The 23,229-nt window shown below is 49.4% G+C and overlaps 1 protein-coding gene across 2 annotated transcripts in view; it reads left to right on the forward strand.

Moving 5' to 3' along the window:
- Positions 1 to 23,229, forward strand: part of Fbxl2 (F-box and leucine rich repeat protein 2) — a 64,012-nt gene that overhangs the window by 39,549 nt on the left and 1,234 nt on the right. The window contains exons 3-14 of one of the 2 annotated variants that reach the window (XM_004662072.2): positions 2,277 to 2,331; positions 2,926 to 3,000; positions 4,432 to 4,526; positions 5,736 to 5,804; positions 5,905 to 6,000; positions 6,913 to 7,039; positions 7,151 to 7,225; positions 9,224 to 9,354; positions 10,652 to 10,712; positions 11,333 to 11,377; positions 11,905 to 11,961; positions 22,697 to 22,909. In XM_004662072.2, the coding sequence (XP_004662129.1) occupies positions 2,277 to 2,331; positions 2,926 to 3,000; positions 4,432 to 4,526; positions 5,736 to 5,804; positions 5,905 to 6,000; positions 6,913 to 7,039; positions 7,151 to 7,225; positions 9,224 to 9,354; positions 10,652 to 10,712; positions 11,333 to 11,377; positions 11,905 to 11,961; positions 22,697 to 22,909 (1,099 nt within the window). Of the gene's footprint in view, positions 1 to 2,276; positions 2,332 to 2,925; positions 3,001 to 4,431; positions 4,527 to 5,735; positions 5,805 to 5,885; positions 6,001 to 6,912; positions 7,040 to 7,150; positions 7,226 to 9,223; positions 9,355 to 10,651; positions 10,713 to 11,332; positions 11,378 to 11,904; positions 11,962 to 22,696; positions 22,910 to 23,229 lie in introns of both variants that reach the window. The other variant, XM_045136806.1, reaches the window with a different exon arrangement.

The raw sequence follows: 23,229 nt of genomic DNA on the forward strand, positions 1-23,229 counted from the left end.
TGAGTATCTTCACTGGTGATTTCTCTCTCTCCCATTGAAATGCATGTAGAATGGCTTCTTCCAGCTTCCTGTCAGCTGGTATACATGGAGGAGGTTTTCAGCTCAGCTCCAGCAGGATTTCTCAGTAGCCTTGCAGCCCAAGTATGTGGAGTCTTCAGCAATAGGGTCTTACCATCTCTTCCTGGTGGGAAACCAAGGGCCTCAGCAATGGCCTGTAATGTTTTGGCGGCATCAGGGATCTCCTTGGCCAACAACTCAACTGGAAGGGAAGTACAGAACCTAGAAAAGAAGAATGAAGACACCCACATGGTGGGCCTGTAAAACCATGGGAAGGACAGAAAAAAGCCAAAGAGCCCCTGCCATGCAGAGAAAGAGCCCATGTGGAAAGTAAGGCCTTGGCCTGGGCAGAGCCAAGAGGAAAATCTCTAGCAGCTGGAGGGTCCCAAGTGGTCAGGCAGCTCAGAGAGTATTTATAACCTTAGGGTGGTGGGTCCTACCTCCTAGCTCAGGTGAACCAGAGTTGGGGTGATTGGTCTGGGTTAGGAGCTGGCTCAGGAAGAGGACGGCCATGACATCAAGTACTGGAGTCTAAGCTTGACCAACAACAATTTTAGGATTAGATTTAAATACAAGGAAAGATCTCTCTCCTAGGAGGGACCCCAGTTTGTAGAAAAACAGGTCTAGGGAATTAAGAGACAGGAAGTCAGATCGTGCTTTGACCTCTGGCAAGTGCAGACTGCAAGGATAGGCCCACAGACATTCCTGTCTCTTTTTGCCAGGGGACCAGTCACCCTAACTGCCTAAAAGAGCTACCTACCTGACTCCCTCTCATAAGTATACATTGAAGTACACATTTCAGCCACCGGCATTTTTAATTAAATTTTTATTTATTTGTGTGTGTGTGTGTGTGTATCATGGTCTCTTGTCACTGCAAATGAATGCCTGTTTGGCTTTACATCAGTGGTTGGGGAATTGAACCTAGGCCAGCAAGCTTTGCAGTCAAGTGTCTTTAACTGCTGAGCCATCTCTCCAGTCCCCAGCATTTTCATATGTACAAAGATCCACTAAGTCTCTTCAGGTCAATACAACCCTTACTTCCAGAGCCACTCTTGGTGAGTGGCACATCTAGTCTCTAGTCCCAGGGTGCTGCTTGGGATGTGTCATTACACCACTACCCTGGTCCTTCGGGATTCTGCCTATCGGCTTTGAGCCCATGGGTTTTTTAAAGTCACCACTGACCATTCCTTGAAGAGTTTGAGGGACTTCATTGGTGGCCATTTGCCACCTCCCCTTCTGCCCCCACCCCACACAGGTCCAGGCTCTCTACACAGCCTTGTCCCTGCTTGGACCCCACCCACACTTCCTCTTCATGGCAGAGGTGCTGTTTTGGGCTGTCACTCCATCACCAGCTCCTCTGTACTCGAATGTCGGTCCTCCCGAGACCCACCGTGCCACACTGGCAGCCACCGCTTCCTCCGGGAAGCATGACAGATGCCAGCTTTTCGTCCCTTCTCTGCTTTTCTTTGTCTCCTGCAGCTTCTTGGCTCTTGGCCAGGATAAACTGATGGCTTAGAGACGGTGCCGATGAATAGGTGTCATCTTTTTGCCAGGCATTGAATGCAAATGGGGTTTTTCGTTGAGCCTCTGGGGCCATGTTATTTGAGGTTCACACATCAGAGCCTGTGGCTGTTTCTCCCACCTGGAGTTTGCGCTGCGTGTGAGGGACTTTAGAAGTAGGAAGGGTTAGTCATCCCAGCTCGGCACCTGGGAGATGAGAATGTGGTATTTAGATAGAACTAGCTAGATCTACTCTTAGAACATGGGAAATAAAGTCTAATGAGTTCTGTTGGGAGAGAGTGTGTATACTGTGCCTAAAAGAGCTCATGAACACGCTTGCACTTGACGTCTCAGCTGTGATGTGAATTACTGTGCACTTGTGGGCTGCATGATGTGGAATGTTGACATTGTAAAAAATTATTTTATTTACTTGAGAGGGAGAGAAAAAGAGGCAGACAGAGAGGACGGAGTTCCAGGGCCCTCAACCTCCGCAAATGAAGTCCAGATGCGTGTACCACCTTGTGCTTCTGGCTTGTGTGGGTCCTGGGGAATCGAACATAGGTCCTTTGGCTTTGCAGCCAAGTGCCGTAACAACTAAGCAATCTCTCCAGCCTGAATGTTGGCATTTTTACATCTCCAAATGACAGTGTATATTTTATTTTCCAAGTAGTCATCCTAAGATGCTAACACCATCTCATCTTTGTACTTTTTCTTTCTAGAATATTTTCCTTCTTGGATATAGTAACTCTGTGCCGATGTGCACAGATTTCCAAGGTAGAGTATTTATCTGCTAAATTTTTAGTGAATATCAACTTGTATTAGAATAAGAGTGGGTTTTAGTTCAAATGATCCGTTTAGATTGAAATTTCATAGTCTGGACTGAGTGTGGTGGTGCACGCTCTTAATCCCAACACTTGGAATGCAGCAGTAAGGAGGATGCTGTAAATTAGGCCAGCCTGGGGCTACAGAGTGCTAGGTTATCCTGGGCTGGAGTGAGACCCTACTTTGAAAAACCAAAATTAAAAAATAACTGCTGTGCGTGGTGGCGCACACCTTTAACCCCAGCCCTCAGAAGGCAGAGGTAGGAGGATCGCCATGAGTTCAAGGCCACCCTGAGACTACATAGTGAATTCCAGGTCAGCCTGGGCTAGAGTGAGACTCTACCTCGAAAAACCAAATAATAAAATTAAAATTAAAAAGTAACAAAATAAAATTTCATAGTCACATCTAGTATAACTCAGTGTTTTCATAATTCCACATTTGATTATGAAATCGAGGTGCACCAGGAATAAAAGTTTGAAACTGCAAAGATCGAGTCCGTGTGTCTCTTTTACCCTCTTCATCCCTTTTCTTTCCCTCCACCTCCAGGCCTGGAACATCCTCGCCTTGGATGGAAGCAATTGGCAGAGAGTAGACCTGTTTAACTTTCAGACAGATGTCGAGGTAAGTTCGTGGACCAGTTGACAGGTAAACGGTTCCCACTTTTCTGTATCCTAATTTTGCAGCATACAGTATCAAATTGCAAAGTGGAGCTGGGTGTGGTGGCGCTCACCTTTAATCCCAGCACTCAGCACTCAGGAGGCAGTGGTAAGAGGATCGCTGTGAGTTCAAGGCCAGCCTGAGAATGACTTCACAGTGAACTCCAGGTCAGCCTGGGCTAGAGTGAGACCCTACCTCAAAAAGAAAAAAAAAAAAAAATTGCAAAGTGTAGGAGAGGAAAAGGCACACGCTGTGGTGCTGGCTCGTGTGTGACCTTCAAGCCTTGCCTGCCTGCACCATTAACAGCTGCTCTGCAGCCTGGGAAGCCTGGCAGGTGCCTGGGACTGAAAGATCCTCTAGGGACTGTTGAGATCTGCAGCTTCGCTGGGATGTTACCCAGGCCACAGTCAGTAAACCAGCCCGCCCCTCTCATAACCCTGACATCCATGTCCTAGTGACTCTGCTTACAGAGCAGTGCCAAAGCCTCATTGTAAACGAAACAAGTTCACCTGTTTAGTTTTCTGAGCCAGTCTCTGTGTGCAGCTCAGGTCAGCCTTGAACTTACCGTCCTCCTGCTTCAATCTTCTAGGCTCGTGCCATCCCGTCGGGCTGAAATGGCCCTCCAGCACTTCCTCCTTGGTGGAGCTGGAGGTCCTGGATGGTGTCGGCGATCATTCTCTCCCTCATGCACCCTACATTCCCTTTGCCCTCAGCAAACACCATATCTGGTCGTTGTTCTTTCCCTGTGGGCAGACCCCACCTCCCTTCATGGAGGGTCTGGCCTGCTGATGGCCCGCTTAGACGGCTTCCTATGGCGTGCTTTTGCTCTTTTGTGGCACGGTACTCCCAAGGGATGCGCTAAGGGGTCTCCTGGGTTCCAGCCTTGCTTCTCCTGTGCAGGAGCTCCCGTGAAGTCTTTGAGCACATTAACTGAGCTGGATCAGGTGCCAAAAGGTGAGAAGGTTGTTGCTGGGACAGGGAAGAGCTTTGCCGAGCTCCACCCTCTTGCCTCCTGTAGTCTCTGTAAAGTTCCTCTTCAAAGCGGATGAGTTTAAACAGAGACACGCTAGAGGAGCGCTTCTCCAGCACATGTCCACACACTCACAGGCCTAGTGTGCAGCTCTCGTGGGACTTGCCGTGTCAGGGAGCATTGTTTGCGATCTCGCTCAGCGGCCAGTGTTCCTGTGGCTAATGCCCGGGAGCCTCGCCGTGAATGCTGGGTCAAGGATTAGACATGGGGCAGCCCCGTGTGCGCCAGGGCAGCACTGAGGTCCTGGAGGAGTGTCCCACAGCTTCTCTCACTGCACTTGGAAAATGACTCAGTCTTCACGTTTCAGATTTTGCCGAGATATGGAACATGAAAAAGTGATACTTTCCCCACTCTCTCCATTCCAGGGACGAGTGGTGGAAAACATCTCCAAGCGATGTGGCGGGTTCCTCCGGAAGCTCAGCCTGCGAGGCTGCATTGGTGTCGGGGATTCCTCCTTGAAGTGAGTGACAGCCACCGTGACCACCATAAATCACGCATAGTCCATCTTTGCTTCTGCTATGTTCTTCCTGTGGTGATCTGTATGATAACAGAATCTTGGAGTAACTGACACGCTCCACTGTGCTTAGGGCTGTGACCTTAGGACAGAGGAACACTCCTGGCCCAGAGTGACAGTGCGTGCACAGAGGTGCCCAGCTGTCACACCTGATGGCTCCTGGGAAATGCTTGGTGCATAGAACGTATGCTCCCCTTTCCATTTCCTTCTCCACCTTCTCCTCTTTCTCATTTCTTATAAAATTGTACTTATGTGCAAAGTTATTTCAAAAATGTACTTCTTAGGTTGGGTGTGATGACACACACCTTTAATCCCAGCCCTTGGAAGGCAGAGGTAGGAGGATCCCTGTGAATTCAAGGCCACCCTGAATCTACATAGTGAGCTAGGTTGTTTTGTTGAGGGCAGGGCATTTCCTCTTCTTGTAAGCATGCCTGTGCTTCATTCTGAGACACCATGGAAGTACTTGGGAATTGTTATTTTTGGGTCTTACTCTAAGATTTGTCAACCTTGAGGCTGGTGGGGCCAAAACTCAGTGGTAGAGGACTTTTCATGGCATGGGTGAAGTCCTGACATTGATCTCCAGCACCAGAAAAGCAAATAAGTGGATAGGATAGATGGATGGACAGACAGAGAGACAGGACAGACAGATAGATGATAGATTTGGCAAGCCAGTGTTTAGAGCTAATGGTTTCCCACTTTCGAGCAAGACCCTTCTACCCCTTACCCGGTCGTCATGAATCACGATGCTCCTCACTGTGGTCTGGTGGGAGCGGCCACTGCACCCCACAGGATCTCTGCCGCTTGTTCCTGGCATGGCACAGTGCAAGAAGGGTCCTCCCCCTTCCTTCCTGTGGGCTTTCTAGCCCAAGAGCCATGCCTCGATTCTCAGATGGGGAGGCTGGAGGCGGGTTGGCTGATGCGGAGTGTGGGACTTTGTTTCTCAATGTATGGCCCAGAGTGGAAGCGCCTTGTGAGGGCTTCATAGGTTTCCACGCATCACCTTAGCGTGCTGCGTGAATCTGCCTTTGCAGGTTTGTGTGCGCTGTGGTTACAAGCAGAAAAGGGCCCTTTGAAGATGCCTGTGCTGCCCTCTCGTGGCTGTATGGCAGCCTGCAGCCACTAGAGCAATTTACTAAAACCCTTTTCTCATTTTAGGACCTTTGCACAGAATTGCCGAAACATTGAACATTTAAACCTCAATGGTTGCACAAAAATCACTGACAGGTAAGGAATGAGGATTTAGTTTTGGGACAAAGTGGCCGGGGGAGAGCAAGGGGAGAGAAACATGGTTGAAAATATCTTTAGTGCGTCTGCTTTTTTTCAGCACGTGTTACAGTCTTAGCAGGTTCTGTTCCAAGTTGAAACATCTGGATCTGACCTCTTGTGTGTCTATTACAAACAGCTCCTTAAAGGGCATCAGGTGAGAATGCTCGGTATTTGGGGTTCAGAAAATACCCAGCGGGCTGGAGGATAGCTGTCAGAAAAGTACCTTGCAAACATGAAGGCTTTAGTTTCATCCTTGGTACCTGTGTAAACATGCCAGGTGATGGGACTGGAGAGATGGCTCAGCAGTTAAAGGTGCTTGCTTGCAAAACTTGATGGCCTGGGTTCGATTCCCCAGTACCCACCTAAAGCCAGATGCACAAAGTGGCGTTTGTTTGTAGGGGTTGGTTTGCAGTGGCTGGAGGCCCTGAAGTGCCCATTCTCTCTCTCTCTCTGCTTGCAAACAAATAAATGAAAATATTATTTTTTAATGCCAGGTGTTGCCGGGCGTGGTGGCGCATGCCTTTAATCCTAGCACTTGGGAGGCAGAGGTAGGAGGACTGCCATGAGTTCGAGACCACTCTGAGACTAGATAGTGAATTCCAGGTTAGCCTGGACCAGAGTGAGACCCTACCTCTGGAAACCAAAATAAATAAATAAATAAAACAAAAACGCCAGGTGTTGTTCCTGCCCATAATCCCAGTGCTGGGAAAGCAGAGACAGGAGTATCCCCGAGTTTTGCTGCCCAGTCTAGCCCAGTTGGTGAGATGCAGGTCAGTGAGAGACCCTGTGTCAGAGAAGGTGAACAGTGTTCCTGAAAATGACACCCAAGGTTGTCCCCTGGCCTCCGCATACATATATCACATGCACACCACACCCGTGCCCAGCACTGTGGACATCTGACATGTGTAGGGCATTCCCAGTGGTCCCAGTGGATCAAGAAAGGGGTGGCCCAGCCAGGCCCTAGGCTTTCTCCTGTCTGCCTTGCTGTGCTGTTTTTGGCCCAGTGCTGGCCATCAGCTGTCTGCAGGAGAGGCTGCACTGGGGCTTCTGGTCCTTGTTCCCTCAGTGAGGGCTGCCGGAACCTGGAGTACCTGAACCTCTCCTGGTGTGACCAGATCACAAAGGATGGCATCGAGGCACTGGTGCGGGGGTGCCGAGGCCTGAAAGCTCTGCTCCTGAGGGGCTGCACACAGGTACAGCGTGCCACACGGTGGTGGGGCACACTTCCTTGCCGTGGCAGTCTTTTTGGTGCCCGACCTGTTACTTCACCTGCATTCCACCTTTTTGCCTTCTCTTCTGCTCAGCTGGAAGACGAAGCTCTGAAACACATTCAGAACTACTGCCGTGAGCTCGTGAGCCTCAACCTGCAGTCCTGCTCCGTAAGTGGCGCCCTCCCCCCTGCAGCCCCACAGTCTGCCCTGTCCTCGGGGACCATGCACCCAAAATGGCTGCGAGGTGGCACATTGCCCCGTCCTGGTTTCTCACTGTCCTCCATGCAGCTCAGTCTCAAGTTGAAAGAACAGGAAGGCATTGCATTCAACAAAGAGCCACTGACATCTCCAAATTTATATAAGTTGAGTTGTGAGGTTCTTTTTCAATTTTTGTACTTTTTTATTTGAGATAGGGCCTCATTATGTAGCCCAGGCTAGGCAAGAATCCTCTTGCCTCGGCATTCCAAAGGCTGAGCTTGCAGGTGTAGACTGCCATGGCTGGCTGGATCTTGGTTATTTTTAAACAAAGTTCTGAGGAATCTCATCGTGAATACTGTACCTCAGTCACTGACAAGTTGTTAGGCCTGGACAGTTCTTGACAAGGTCTCAGTGGCCTTGTAAAAAAAAAAAAAAAAGAGCCGGGCGTGTTGGCGCACACCATTAATCCCAGCACTTGGCAGGCAGAGATAGAAGGATCACCGTGAGTACGAGGCCACCCTGAGATTACATAGTGAGTTCCAGGTCAGCCTGTGCTACCTTGGAAAACCAAAATTAAAAAGAAAATTATTAATTGGGGGTGTTGACACCTTTGATTTCGTAGTGGATGGAATAACAGATAGGAAAACACTTTGAAAGCACAGGCCAGGCAGCATGCTCCTCAGAGCTGTAGCCCATGGTATGCTCCCTTCTGTGTTACTGCTCTTGGTGTAGACGGGCAGGGTGCCTGCGTGTGACAGCCTGCTGCCTTCCCCAAGGGCCATGTTTGAGGAAGGTAAGAGAGAGACCTTGAATGAATCCCAAGTCTTTAGAGTCTTTGAATTGAGAGACAAAGTCTTCTGGACACATCTTGACTTCAGGGGCCTACACCTAAAAGTAGGACCTTCTGCATGTAGGCCAGCAGCGTGGAGTGAAGGGAGTGGAGACACGCATGTTTGCATCTCCTTGAATTAGTGTGTTTAAGTGAAGATTTGTTTTGAATTGTAAGGTATTGGTTAATTACCAATGAAATATGCTGTTCTCTGAATCATTTGATGAAATTTAAGTATACATATGCAGGATTGCATGGTGACTGTATAAAGCTGTAGATAGCTAAATTATTCCTATGCTATTTGGTTAAGAAGTCCCATTTTTAAAAATTTTTTTTTTGTTCATTTTTTATTTATTTATTTGAGAGCGGCAGACATAGAGAGAAAGACAGATAGAGGGAGAGAGAGAGAATGGGCGCGCAAGGGCTTCCAGCCACTGCAAACAAACTCCAGACGTGTGCGCCCCCTTGTGCATCTGGCTAACGTGGGACCTGGGGAACCGAGCCTCGAACCGGGGTCCTTAGGCTTCACAGGCAAGCGCCTAACCGCTAAGCCATCTCTCCAGCCCAAGAATTCCCTTTTGATGACTTTGTAGGCGTAGAAATTTAGACTTATGTTCTCCATTACTGATGTTTTACCTTAAGGCTCTACAGAGACTGCCCTGTACTTTTCTGTTCACTTATTTATTGTATTTTGCCTTGTTTTTGTAGCAGTGGGTTTGAGCCCAGGCACTTCCAGCTGAGCTGTGTCTCCAGCCCTTTTTACTAATTATTTGTTACATCTGGCTTTTCGAGGTAGGGTCTCAGTCTAGCTCAGGCTGACCTGGAATTAACTCTGTAGTCTCAGGGTGGCCTCGAACTCACAGCGATCCTCCTACCTCTGCCTCCCGAGTGCTGGGATTAAAGGTGTGCACCACCACGCCCAGCTACATTTTGGTTTTCTGAAGCAGGTTTCACTGTCATACAAGCCGGCCTGGAGCTCACAGTCTTCCTGAGTGCCACCATGCTGGCTTGCCTCTGTTTTAAGGTGCTAGGAGAAAGTGTCAGTACCTATCAGTGACATCAAGCGAGCCCAGTGGGTCTGTCCCCGCAGCTGGGCCAGTGCTGCTGTCCTGACGTCCCTCCCTCTCTGCTGTCCTCAGCGCATCACCGACGACGGCGTGGTGCAGATATGCAGGGGCTGCCACCGGCTGCAGGCTCTGTGCCTGTCGGGCTGCAGCAACCTCACGGATGCGTCTCTCACCGCCCTGGGTCTGAACTGCCCGAGACTGCAGTGAGTAGGCGCTGCCTTTTGCTCTGAGGCTGGAATAAGGGAGAGAGCTTGCGCCCGAGGGGAAGGCTTGCTGGCAGGTTGAGAGGCTGGGATGGGGCGGGAGCTGTTGGGTGTTGGGTGGAGCAGCATGTAGCCCATGCAGGATGGGACGGGATGTCTAGCACCAGTCAACCTCATGTGTTATTTCTTGATGATTTAATTCATTTGCCCCCTAATTTGCCTCATGCCGTTACTACTTTGAACATTGGGATGACAGCTTTGCATCCAGATGTCCCCAGGGTGTCCACGAAACCTGTCGCTAAATGGACAGAATAAGGGAAAAGTTCACAAGAAAGAACTTGCTTTAATTAATAATTGATGTTCTGACTCAAGGTAGTATTTTATCATTACCAGCTATAGACATCTAGCTGCATCTAGCTGGGTGCCGTGGCTCACAGCACTCGGGAGGCAGAGGCACGAGGATTGCCGTGAGTTTGAGGCTAACTTGAGAATACATAGTGAGTTCCAGGTCAGCCTGGGCCAGAGTGAGAGTGCACCTCAAAACAAAACCAACAAAATTGCAGCTAAATTTGAGCCTGCTTACATGGCTGGCTCTATTGGGTGCTGCTATAAGCATTAACTCATTTCACCTCAACACATGTGTATGAGTAGACACTGTTATTTACTATTCCCTGTGTTTTGAAGAGGAGAAACTGAGTTTCAGGAAAAAAAAAAAATCAGTTTGTCCTGAGTCTAATGATAAATACCAAGCAAAGTGAGAATTTGAATTTATAGAGTTTGATTTTGAAACTTTAACTCCCATAGAAGAGGCAGGGGAAATACTTTAAAAATGTCACATGCCGTGAAGCTTTCATTCCTCACGGGAATTAGCTCAGAGAATTAGCTCACGGTTTTAGCTCACGGTTTAAGTTTAAGCTTTGCGGGAGGGGGAGGGTGATGAGAGGCCAGCAGAGCACTCACCTGGCATGTGAGGGCCAGCTCCAGCCCCAGCGCCCCACAATAAGTAGGTAAATAAAGAAATACCACGCATTTCTAGATGATTCTGTCTAGCAAAAGTCCATTTTGTATAGAAGTCAGTGAATACTCGAGCCTCTTTACACAGCAGTAGGGAGAGTTCTGATAAGGGTCATGGTGAGGCTTAAGTCACAGTGCACCCCAAGCTTCGTGCATTCATCCATCCAGAGTGGTGCCCGCCTCCCCAAGGATGGTCCCTGAAGGAGTGTGTCACTGTGCGTCAGAAAGAATGTTCTGTTGTTAACTACGCGGTGCTCTTTTCTCCCTCATACTCCCTCCCCAGAATTTTGGAGGCTGCCCGATGCTCCCATTTGACAGATGCAGGCTTTACACTTTTAGCTCGGGTAAGGCATAGAGCTTTTAAAACAAATCACACCGTGATTCACATCCGTCATTCAAGATGGGTGGGGTGACTTGGGGGAGTGCAGAAAACTAGCTTGCAGAAAAGCCAGGCACAAGTAGAATTAGAATCCTTGGGATATGTTTTGCACTTTATTTTTTTTTCAGCTAGCCAGAACTGTAGGGAGCTCCTATAGAAGATTCTAGAAAGGGTCTATGCCTCATTGCCACTACTTGGTCAGGGGAAGCTGCCCCCACAGGAGGTGACCTTTCTGTATGGAGCCTAGCTTGGCCTCTGCACAGCTTTCCCTGCCTGAATGATCCATGCTCCGCCTCTTCTTACTGACCACCGGTCACTATGGAGCCTACGCCCTTCTGCCCCCATGGGGCTGAGTGCCCACTCCTAGAGCCTGTCCTGTCGTGTGGAAAAGTGTGGGCAATTCTCTTTCCAGGTTGAGAGGGGGATGCAGCCTGGGGCAGCCTTTTGCCATGTCCAGAGTGACTGTGCCTGGAAGGACATCTACCCCGAAGGGTTGGTCTGGGATGGCTTGTAGGCACTGTGGGACAGGTGAGCCCAGGGCCACTCTCTGGCCTGCACAGCCGGGTGTCTCGTGGGCTCTTTCAGAATTGCCATGACCTGGAGAAGATGGATCTTGAAGAGTGTGTCCTGGTGAGTGAGCCGGCGGGCCCTCAGGGCAGGCTGCTGTCAACCCATTCCTGTCCTAGCATGTGGTGGGGTCTTGGACTGCAGTAGACCACGCTGTGGGATGTGTAAGCATGCGGCCAGAGCTGCGCAAAGAAATTCAAGAGCGCACCATCTTTTCCCAAACATGAAAGGTCTCCTTCTGTTGTCATGCAACCCAAAGGAGAAATAAGCTTGCGTGTCTTGAGATAGGTGGTTCTAAAGAGGAGTTTCGGGGAGCCCCCATACCCCAAACTGAAGAACAGTTTATCTAAGAGCAAAGGAATGTGGCCCTCAGCTGGGGTTCCTAACTCCCATTTTGCCTTCTGGTCCTCATGCTTGGGAGAAGCCGGGGTCAGGCCCTGAGCTCTGGGTTCACTCAGCCTGGTGTGGGAGCCCTGGGGAGGACGCGGCCCTCAGCTGGACTCCATGGTCAGAAGCCGGGGCCAGGCCCTCAGTCCTGGGGTGCACTAAGCCTGGTGTGGGAGCCCCACTGACGCAGCGTCTCTCTGCAGATTACCGATAGCACTCTCATCCAGCTCTCCACCCACTGCCCCAAGCTGCAGGCCCTGGTGAGTCAAGTTCTGTGTGACATTAATGACCTCTAAAACTGAAGGAACCCTCCACCCCACCCACACACACACACAACAAAGTCATGTGGGACACCTTACTGGAAAGCTACCATCACCCTTGGGCTCAAAGATCTGTGTGATGGGCTAACAGGAGGCGGGGTACCCAGATGCCACCGCTTCCGCACCAAATGTGAACTTGCCACTTCACTGTCATGTTCCTCTTGCCAGGCATGGGGAAGGCATGTGGAAATGTCATAATCAGCCAAAAGGGCACGCTGTCCTTGTGTCATGTTTGCTTTTGATACTGGTTCAGCTGTAGGGACAAGGGTATGCAGGGCAGGTGTCCCTGTGCGCCCCTGTTCCTCAGGCAGGGTCTACCCAAGCATTGAGATGGTATTCTCCCCATGGCGTTGCTGGCCACTGAAATCCTCCCCCTCTCCCAGGGTAGGGTCTCGCTCTAGCCCAAGCTGAGCTGGAATTCACTCTGCAGTCTCAGGGTGGCCTTGAACTCATGGTGATCTTCCTCCTGCCTCCTGAGTGCTGGGATTAAAGGTGTGTGTCACCACACCCAGCTTAGTCCTCTGTTTTTGTAACACTACCTACAGAATTTGGATTTAGAAATCTAGGCGTGGTGGCACACACTTTAAATCCCAGCACTTGAGAGGTAGAGTTAGGAGTTCAAGGCCACCCTGAGACTACAGGCCTTGAAAGTGGTGGCGGAGGGAGTGAGCGGTGCAGGGCCTGCCTGCAGGTGTTGTCCACACAGGGGTCCTCCCCAGCCTCCTGGGGTCAGAGGAGGCAATACTTAATTATTAGAGGAAACTGTTCTGAATGTCAAAATAATGTTTTTGTTTTTTTTAAAGAAATATCTGCTAGGCGTGGTGGTGCACACCTTTAATCCCAGCACTTGAGAGGCAGAGGTAGGTGGATTGCCAGGAGTTCAAGGCCACTGAGACTACATAGAAAGCGAGACCCTACCTCAGAAAACCAAGTACAATAAAATAAATGGGCTGGAGAGACGGCTCAGCAGTTAAGGCACATGCCTGCAAAGCCCCAGCTCAACTCCCCAGGACCCACTAAGCCAGATGCACAAGGGGGCACACGTGTCTGGAGTTCGTTTGCAGTGGCTGGAGGCCCTGGTGCACCCACTCTCTCTCTCTCAAATAACCAAAACATATTAAAAAGGTTTAAAGATAAATAACAAAGATCTGTAAGCAGGAAGAACCAGCACAGAGCCTGGCGACTGGCAGCCAGTTTGTAAGGCGGTAGTTTCCCAGGCCCTCCTCCACTGAGCTGCGGCCAGTGTGCTCACGCCTCACCCCGTTTGAGCAGTACGCTGTGATCCCCAGCAGAGGACGGGCATTGGGATCACACAGACAAAATCCAGAATGCTCTTCCAAGGGGAAACCTGACTATGTTTGACAGTATGAGAACGTCTGCAGCTGGCAGTCCCCATCACAACATGAGGAGAGCCGAGGAACTTGTTCAAAGGCCAGGGTCGGCCCTTGGGAATGTTGAGTGGATACTTGTCTGTTTCTCGCTCCACTGCTGCGTCTTCCACTTCCCTAGTCTCCCCTGTCACCCTCTTGATGCCTCCTCTGCACCCAGCCTGCGTTCCGTGGGCCACTTGTCCAGCTCTCCCTGTTCCACAAGACTCACATTCTCCTGGGCAGAGCTGGTGACTCGGCGCACAGAGCCAGGCGTGCAGGCAGGAGCGAGCGCAGGGAGGTGGCTCTGCGCGTCGCACGTGAGGACTAGAGCAGTCTTGCTGGGCAGTGAGAGCCCAGCTGGGGAGCCAGCGTGAGACAGGAGGCCGAAGGAGTCACGGCGCACAGCCCCATGGGCCCTGCTGACGCACGAGACCCATTCCTCTGCACTGTCTCCATGGGGCTTTCGAAGTGTAGATGTCTGTCCGTAGAGCCACTGTTCTCTAGCAGAACAGGAAAGAGGCCCAAATTAAGTCCTTTGGCTTATTCAGGATGTTAGGAATCACAGGACCCATCAGGCTGTTCTCACAAGTCCACAGACACTTCTTCCCCGCGTGTACTGGCAGCTGGGCTGCACCGAGCCGCCTGAGGCTAGGCCCGCTGGCCTTTCCGCACTGGAGGAAGGTGCTCGCAAACCCGCGGTCACTGTCTTTTCATGGACTGGCCATGGCATTGCATGGAATGTTCTCATGCATCCTGATGTTTCCTGCTAACATCAGCCTTTTGATGTTGTGTGCTCTTATCCTGTGTCCTTTTCTTCAGTTTATCTGTGATGCTTTCCCACACCGGCTCGTAGAGACAACACATAGGAAGCTGGGCGCAGTGGCGTGCGTGGAGGCTGAGGTAGGAGGATTGCTATGAGTTTGAGGCAAGCATGGACTACAGAGTGAGTTCTAGGTCAGCCTGTGCTACAATGAGACCTTGCTGCAAAACACCCTTCCCGCCAAACAAGCAAAAAAAACATAATTGGGTCTTCATTTTTCCCTAGTCTGATCTCTTTCTTCCTGGTGCTGTGGGTCAAGCCTCGGGCCTTGCTCAAGCCACATCAGCGCTCTGCTGCTGAGCTGCAGCGGCCTTGGTCTGAGTCAGAATTTCCTTGTGCAGCCCAGGCTGGCCTGGAACTTGTTTTTTCTCCCTCAGCCTCTGTACTGAGATTGAAGGCATGTACTGCCACACTTTGCTAATTTGTACCCTTGCCCTCAACCCTCGTGCTGGAAACTGAATCTTGGGCTTGTGTGTGCTGGGCCAGCTCTGCCACTGAGCTATATGCCCAGCTCCAACGCCTACCTTTACTTACTTGGTTTTGGTTTTTCGAGGTAGAGTCTCACTGTAGCCATGTAGCCAAGGCTGACCTGGAATTTACTATGTAGTCTCAGGGTGGCCTCAAACTCATGGTGATCCTCCTACCTTTGCCTCCCGAGTACTGGGATTAAAGGCGTGCGCCACCACACCTGGCTCCTACTGTTTTTTTTTTTTTTTTTTAATTTGCAAGCAGAGAGAAAAATAGAAGACAGACAGATTGGGTGTGCCAGGGCCTTCAGCAATTGCACAAACTCCAGACACATGCACCACTTTGTGCATCTGGCTTTACGTGGGTACTGCAGTGACCATTGAACTCAAGGTCTTTAGGATTTGCAGGCAAGTGCCTTAATCACTAAGCCATCTCTCCAGCCCTAATTCTTATCTTTTACTGGGAGTGTCTAGTCATTTAAAATTGATAGTTGGATTTTGCTGGTTTTTTTGTTTTTGTTTTTCGAGGTAGGGTCTCACTTTAGCTCAGGCTGACCTGGAATTCAGTTTGTAGTCTCAGGGTGGCCTTGAACTCACAGTGATCCTCCTACCTCTGCCTCCTGAGTGCTGGGTTTAAAGGCATATGCCACCATGCCTGGCTTGATTTTGCTGTTTTAAATTGTCTGTTTCTTATTCCTTTCTTTGGGACACACTATTCGTGTTAGCATTAGCATTATGTTTCACCTTTTGACTTTTCTAGCTGCATCTGTGTACTATGTTTTAGGGGCTGTATTTCATCTTTACCAGGTAAGACTTCTTTCCCTAAATCCAAGGCTCCTATTTGAACGAGAGCAGGGGAGGAATGCCTGGACGTGTGGTTTAATTAACCTCTGAGGACACAGACAGGACTGGTGCTCCGGTCCAGGCCAATACCCGCCTGATCAGGAACAGAGACTGAAACTTGCCCCCGAGTCCCGGAAAGGGCGTGCGCCGGTGCAGGGGGTGACGGGCCGTGCCTGCTGCTGCGGGGGTTCAGGTCATGCCGCCGTAAAGCGCTGCTTTGGGGGCGAGGGTCGCTGCCAGCATCTCCTCCCGAGAGCCCTCATGTACCTACAACGCTGGGTAGCTCTGTCAAGGCCAGCGGCTGCTGTCAGTGCTGGGCCGGCAGCCCCTGCTGGAAGAGCTTCTGCCCCTGGGAAGGGGGCCTGTCTGAGTCCTCAGGCCGTGGCTCTCGTCACCTCTGGCTCCAAATGGACCCCAGCAGCTTAGTGCAGCAGCCTTCCTTAGAGTACAAATGTTTCTTTCTTCCCATTGATTTAGCTGAGCGCTTGAGCACAGAGCTTTTTTCAACCATCAGGAAAATCAGGAGAAGGTGGCGGAGCCAGGCGGGGCCCTGGGGACCCGGGCGGGAGCGCGGTGCTGAGCGTTTTCTTTCTGCCTACTGTACCCGGGCCAGGCGGGGCTAGAGGAGCTGACAGCCCAGAGAGCCAAGTCGGACAGAAGCACCCAAGATCTTCTCTTCCCACACGGGACCAAAAAAAGGCTGGCTGATGAGAAAACTCAGACAGCAACAATTCTGTTCCAGTACGACCCGAGGAACTGTGCCTCCCCCACCCTGCAAGCACAGCGTTAGAGGGGAGCTCGGTCATTTTTGTCCTGTGGTCACCAAGCTGCTGGCCCCTGACCCAGTGTCACTGGGGACCATCTAGACTTAGAACCTCACCAAGTGACAGCCAGATATTCCCCTATCCCACCTCTGCCCAGAAATATTAAGGCCATTGTGCCATAGGGCACCAGCCAATGCTGAGGACAGGGGACTTGACCCCTGCTTTATGGCAATAAGGCGGCACTGCCTGTCACTGCTGGCACAGGGCCAACGGTGATTACTAAACCAAGACAGCACCTAGCACCTCAATAATGAGAACATCTTGCATATGACAGAGACATCTGCATGTGAATGAGGAAAACAGTATGTCAACACTGAGATGATAGAGATTATAGATAACATGTGAAAGCAGCTGTCGTAACATGCTTAGCTAGGAATTATGAAAATGCTATGACACCAATGAAAATTAGTGTCACTGAAGAAATAAAGAGTATGGAAATTGTAAAACACACATAATGGATGGCCTTAAAGCAAAATGGACAGGACAGAGGAAAGAATTCATGAACTTGAAGATTTCAACAACACTAGAAATGACCCACTCTAAGCAAATGAAACAAGATGAATGACTTAGAAACTCGGTGACATTCATAAGATCACAATTTCAGGAGTGGCAAGGGAAGGTAGAGCTGAAACAAGGCTGGAAATTTCTCAAGATTGGCCAGACATTCTTGCAAGTTCAAGAAGCCAGTCATACCTCAAGCAAGAGAAGCCCAAAGCCAGGTGTAGATGCGAACACCTTTAATCCCAGTGCTTGGGAGGCTGAGGCAGTAAGATTGCCATGAGTTCAAGGCTACCCTGGGCTAGAGTGAAAACTTGCTTTGGGGACAAAAAGAAAAGAAAAACCCAAATAAAACTGCAACCAAGATTTGTTATCAGACTTCTGAAACCAAAGGCAAGGATAGAGGCTACACATGGAAGAGAAAAGCAGTCCAGATAGCCTGAGGCAGAGGTATTGGTAGGCAGAATCATCGGTCCGTGCAAGAGAGACGTGCTGCCCAGGAGAACACGGGAAAGGAGGCTAAGGGATGCTCCAGCGAAAGGGGAAGGCCGGGCATAAGTGCAGCAGAGGCAAAGGTCGGAGGACCCTCTGAGTTCCAGGTCAGCCTGGGCTAGAGTGAGACCCTAGCCTGAACAAAGAGGTGGGAGCGGGGCAGAGAACTGTTGAGAGAATGAGAAATTAGAATTGTGCTGTACTGTTGGTAGGAATGCAAACTGGTGCTACTGCTACGGAAAACAGTATAGTAGATCCTCAAACAGTTCAAAATCGCATTACATGACCCAGCGGTCCTGCTTCTGAGTATATAAGCAAAACACTTGAAAGCAGGATCTTTTTAAAACTATTGTCTGTTTGCAAGCAGAAAGACAGGATGTCAGTGTGCCAAGGCTTCTTGGTGCTGCAAATGAACTCCAGGTGCATGTACCACTTTGTGCTTCTGGTTTTATGTGGGTACTGGAGAACTGAGCCAGAATAATCAGGCTTTGCAAGCAAGTGTCTTTAACTACTGAGTCATCTCTCCAGGCCCCTAAAAGCAGGATTTTGAAGAGATCTGCACATCCATATGTATAGCATTATTCCACAATAACCAAGATGTAGAAACAACCCAAATGTCCACCAACAGACATAGTGTGGCACGTACATGCACAGACTAGTCAGATGTACCTGTAGACAGGTGAGGGTTGAAGACGCTGCTCTTGAAGTGAAGACAAGTGTCTTCTTCAGTGTGCATGTTTTTTTTCCTTAGGAGGGATCTAGTCATGTTCATAGAAAGTAGTGCAGTAGTTGCCAGGGACTGGAGGGAAGGAAAATGAAGGACTATCTAGTGGGCAGTTTCAGATGTGTGTGTGTGTATGTATGTGTGTGTGTATATATACATACACACACACACACACACACACACACACACACACACACACACACACACACATATATATGTATATATATATATACACACACACATACATACACACACATATATACAGACCCACATATATGTTATTTATTTGAGAGAGAATATGAGCATGCCAGGGTCTCTAATCACTGCAAACGAATCCCAGATGCATGTGCTCCCTTGTGCATCTGGCTTATGTAGGTCCTGGAGAATCGAACCGGGATCCTTTGGCTTTGCAGGCAAATTCCTTAACCACCAAGCCATCTCTCTAGCCTGCAGTTTCAGTTTTAAAAGGTGAAACAAAGGGTTCTGGAGATCCAAAGCACAATTGAGTTCACATAACAAAACTTGAAGTTAGACACTTTAAAATGCTGAAGGTGTGGTAATAGTAACTGAAGAAAAGGGAATACTTGGAAACTACACACACTTTATGTAAGCCGAGTCAAAGGAGGGATATTTTAGCTAATTTTTTGTTGTTGTTGATTTTTCAAGGTAGGATCTCACTTTAGCTCAGGCTGACCTGGAATTCAGTAAGTAGACTCAGGGTGGCCTCGAACTCGTGGCAATCCTCCTACCTCTGCCTCCCAAGTGCTGGGATTAAAGGCATACGCCACCATGCCCAGCAAAGGAGGGATATTTTAATAAGGCTAACTGAATGTGAATAAAAACACAATGCATAGCCAGGCATGGTGGCACACATCTTTAATCCCAGCACACTGTGAGTTCGAGGCCATCCTTAGATGACATAGTGAATTCCAGGTCAGCCTGGGCTGGAGTGGGACCCTACCTCGAACAACCAAAACAACAGCAACAAAAATACAATGCATCAGTTTGGGAGATGCATAAAGCAGTGCTGAGCAAGACTTCTAACAATGCTTACAATAACACCATCTCAGAGTGATGACTCACCTTTTAATCTCAGCACCGAGGATGGGGTAAGAGGATCATAGTGAGTTCAAGGCCAGCCTGGGCTAGAGTGAGACTCTGCCACACAAAAAATGCCACAAAAGCTGGGCATGGTGGTGGCACATGGCTTTTGAGGCAGAGGTAGGAGGACTGCCATGAGTTTAAGGCCAGCCTGAGACTCCATAGTGAATTCCAGGTCAGCCTGGCCAAGTGAAACCCTACCTCAAAACAAAACGAAAAAAGGTCAAATGATTTAAGCTTTCAATCTCAGTAAGCCAGAAAGAGCCCAACAAGGATACTATATGCATACACCTGTTATGTATGCAGACACACACTACCTGCTCAGTGGGACTTGCTTCCAAAGACCCAGATTCTGTTCTGCCACGTAAATACAGATGCTCCAAGAGTGCGTGTGTCTGGACTTTGTTTGCAGTGTAAAGTGGCCCTAGCGTGCCCATTCTTTCTCTCATACATATTTTTAATTTTATTTCTTTTGGTTTTTTGAGGTAAGGTCTCTATCCCAGGCTGACCACCTGGAATTGACTATGCAGCCTCAGGGTAGCCTCAAACTCATGGCAATCCTCCTGCCTCTGCCTCTCGTGTGCTGGGACTAAAGGCATACACACTACCATGCCTGGCTCGCTCTCTCTCTCTTTTTTTTGGAGGCAGGATTTCATTCTAGCCCAGGCTGACCAGGAATTCATTACATGGTCTCAGAGTGGCCTCAAACTCTCAACTATCCTACCTCTGCCTCCCGTGTGCTGGGACTAAAGGCATGTGCTACCATGCCTGGCTCTCATACTTTTAAATAAATAAAACATTTACTGGAGAGAGGAAGATAACTGCAAACAAACTCCGGATGCATGTACCACCTTGTGCAACTGGCATACATGGCCACTCCTGTCTGACCCAACTGCCATCTCATAAATAGTAATTTTTGGTTTTTCGAGGTAGGGTCTCACTCTAGCCCAGGCTGACCTGGAATTCACTGTGGAGTCTCAGGGTGGCCTTGAACTCACAGCAATCCTCCTACCTCTCTGCCTTCCGAGTGCTGGGATTAAAGATGTGCATCACCACGCCCGGCTTTCCTGTTTTTAAAACGACTTTTCTCAAGACTGACGGAGACAAATTGTCAATATCAGGAATGCAGTGAGCTATGAGCAGATTTCCTAGACTTTGAAAGGAGGCTCAGGTAATACAGATTGAGTTCCCATCCAAAATGCTTGGGCTAGAACTTTCTGAATTTTATTTATTTATGAGAGAGAAAAAAGAAAGCTTGCACAGCAGGGCCTCTGGCCATGGCTTCAAAAGTGTGTGTCAGGCTGGAGAGATGGCCTACCGGTTAAGCACTTGCCTGTGAAGCCTAAGGACCCCGGTTCGAGGTTCGATTCCCCAGGACCCACGTTAGCCAGATGCACAAGGGGGCGCACGTGGCTGGAAGCCCTGGCACACCCATTCTCTCTCTGTGTCTGCCTCTTTCTCTGTCACTCTCAACTAAATAAAAATGAACAAAAAAATTAAAAAAATAAGCGTGTCACCTAGTACACATGTGTTAGCGCCACCTTGTGCATCTGGCTTACCTGGGACCTGTAGAGTTGAACGTGGGTCCTTAGGGTTCGCTGGCAAGCACCTTAACCGCTAAGCTGTCTCTCCGGCCCTGAATCACGTGCTTTATAATAAAGTCTTGGGGCTAGGACACCCAAATCCAAGCACGAGGTGCAGGTTCTGCGTGGCATCCACCTTGACAGTTGTGTCTGCTTGTGAGTGGGGCTGGCCTCGCGGCAAGGCCAGGTGTGGGATTTTATACTCGGGGCATCATATTAGTATTTTTAAGTTTGGGTTTTGGAACATTTCAGAGTATGGATGCTCAGCCTGTACTAGGGACACTTTCATATACATATCTGACAACACAGGTGAACTGCTCAAACAACTCGTTTTGAGTAACTTAAGTCACTCCATGATTCATCATCCTAGGAAAATCATTTGTAATTTCAACCCCCTCCCTCAAAAATGTTCAGGTCCAAATTAGTTTTGCTGCGGAATTCTTCTGAACATTTAAGGAGTCAATACCTAAGATAAGCATGGTAGTGCTCACCTTTAATTCTGCCACTTGGGGGCTGAGGTAGGATTGCTGGGAGTTTGTAGGCTGGGCTAGAATGTTCTGAGTTCCAGGTTGACACTGTGCCTTAAAAAGGCAAGAACAAAAGGTTTCTATACTGCTATCTTTTTGAGAAACTAGTATAGTGTCATATTCCCAGGGGTGCTGGAATCAGGAAGGAATATTTATATGGCCTGCACAGTTTTATAATCTAGTTCCTTCCTGCTCGTTCCCACTGCCTCCAAGTCAGATGCCGCCTCTTGCTGCCTGGTGATGATCTACCCACTCTGACGTTGACGTTCTCCTCTACCATTCCCAAGCCCCTCGCAGGAAGCTCTTAAATCCTGTAGCTATTTACTCAGTGGTCTCTTCCCTGGGGCCAGTCTCACCAGTTGTTCTGAGCACTTGCTTTAGCCTCTTTCATGTTGATGTGACGATTTCACTTGATGTACACTGGGGGCAACTCCAATCTGAAACTGTCCATGAGGAAACTTTGAAGTGCATTAGTGTCACTTAGCCATGTAGCTGCATCTTCTGCAGCCTTAACCACTTACTACAAGACACTAGTAATGTAAGATGAAGGTTCAAGGTCTATTGACCATGAATAAAAGATGCCCAGTACACAAGTCATGGCTGCACATCTTAAGAACGTTAGTCATTGACTTTGCTGGCCTCCACTGAATGGAGAATTGACTCTGGGGGCGGGGGGGGGGCAAATTCTCAAATGTTTATTTCCTTATTTCTAGTCAGGAAGCTTAACTGCCACTGCCTAGATGTAGCAAACCCAGGGCAAAAAGCCACAGGGCCTCACCTGTCCCTCCCTGTCAGATGAGGCAGTGTCTTGTGTTTCCTGTGGCACTGGATACTGAGAGGGCCAAGATTGATGGGTTGGCAATGTGATGACCCCTCCTCCCATTTTTCCATGGCAGAAGGTAGACCAAGCAGGAGGGGCTGAGAAAGAAGTGAGCATGAAGCCTTCTTGCCCTTTGATAGTTGGCATTCTATAAGGAGATTTAAGTTTCCAGCACATGGATTTTGGAAGACATATTGAGCCACAGCATGTACTTTGGGATACAGCTTTTAATTAATTACTTTTTTTTTTTCCGAGTTAGGATTTCACTCTAGCCCAGGCTGACCTGAAATTCACTATGTATTCTTAAGGTGGCCTGGAACTCATGGTGATCCTACCTCTGCCTCCCGAGTGCCGGCGTTAAAGGCATGAGCCACCACGCCCGGCTAGTTCCTCAGCTTTTACTAGTGGGTCAAGAATGATGGCCGGGCCTGGTGGTACACACCTTTAATCCCAGCCCTCGAGAGGCAGAGGTAGGAGGATTGCTGTGAGCTCGAGGCCACCCTGAGACTACAGAGTGAATTCCAGGCCAGCCTGAGCCAGAGTGAGACCCTACCTCAAAAAGAAAGAATTGAGGGTCCTGAAACCTATCTTTTTTTACCATCCCAGAGCCTGTCGCACTGTGAACTCATCACAGATGATGGGATCCTCCACCTGAGCAATAGCACCTGTGGTCACGAGCGCCTGCGGGTGTTGGAGCTGGACAACTGCCTCCTTGTCACCGACGTGGCCCTGGAGCACCTGGAGAACTGCCGGGGCCTGGAGCGCCTCGAGCTGTACGACTGCCAGCAGGTCACCCGTGCGGGCATCAAGCGGATGCGGGTAGGTCGCCAGTCCCCAGCCTGCTTTCCCAGCAGTGAAGACCGCATCAGGAAGCAGCCCGGGCTTCTCCACCTGCAGAACTGCTTGGCTCGCACAGGTGCCAAGTACACTGCAGAACCTCACTACTTAGACCCCCCACTTGGAGATTCAACGTGAGTGGGTCTGGGGAGTTCTGCATCTAAAGCCCGCAACTCAAGGTCACTATCAGTAGTATGGAGGACATAGTTCTGGCTCACCTCCAGCTGAGAGCTTAACAGAATGGCTTTCGTTCTGTACATCATTTGCTTTCATTATTTTCTCAATCATTTTAGGCTGGGAAG

Source organism: Jaculus jaculus, chromosome 17 (genome assembly GCF_020740685.1).
Source record: "Jaculus jaculus isolate mJacJac1 chromosome 17, mJacJac1.mat.Y.cur, whole genome shotgun sequence".
NCBI lineage: Eukaryota > Metazoa > Chordata > Mammalia > Rodentia > Dipodidae > Jaculus > Jaculus jaculus.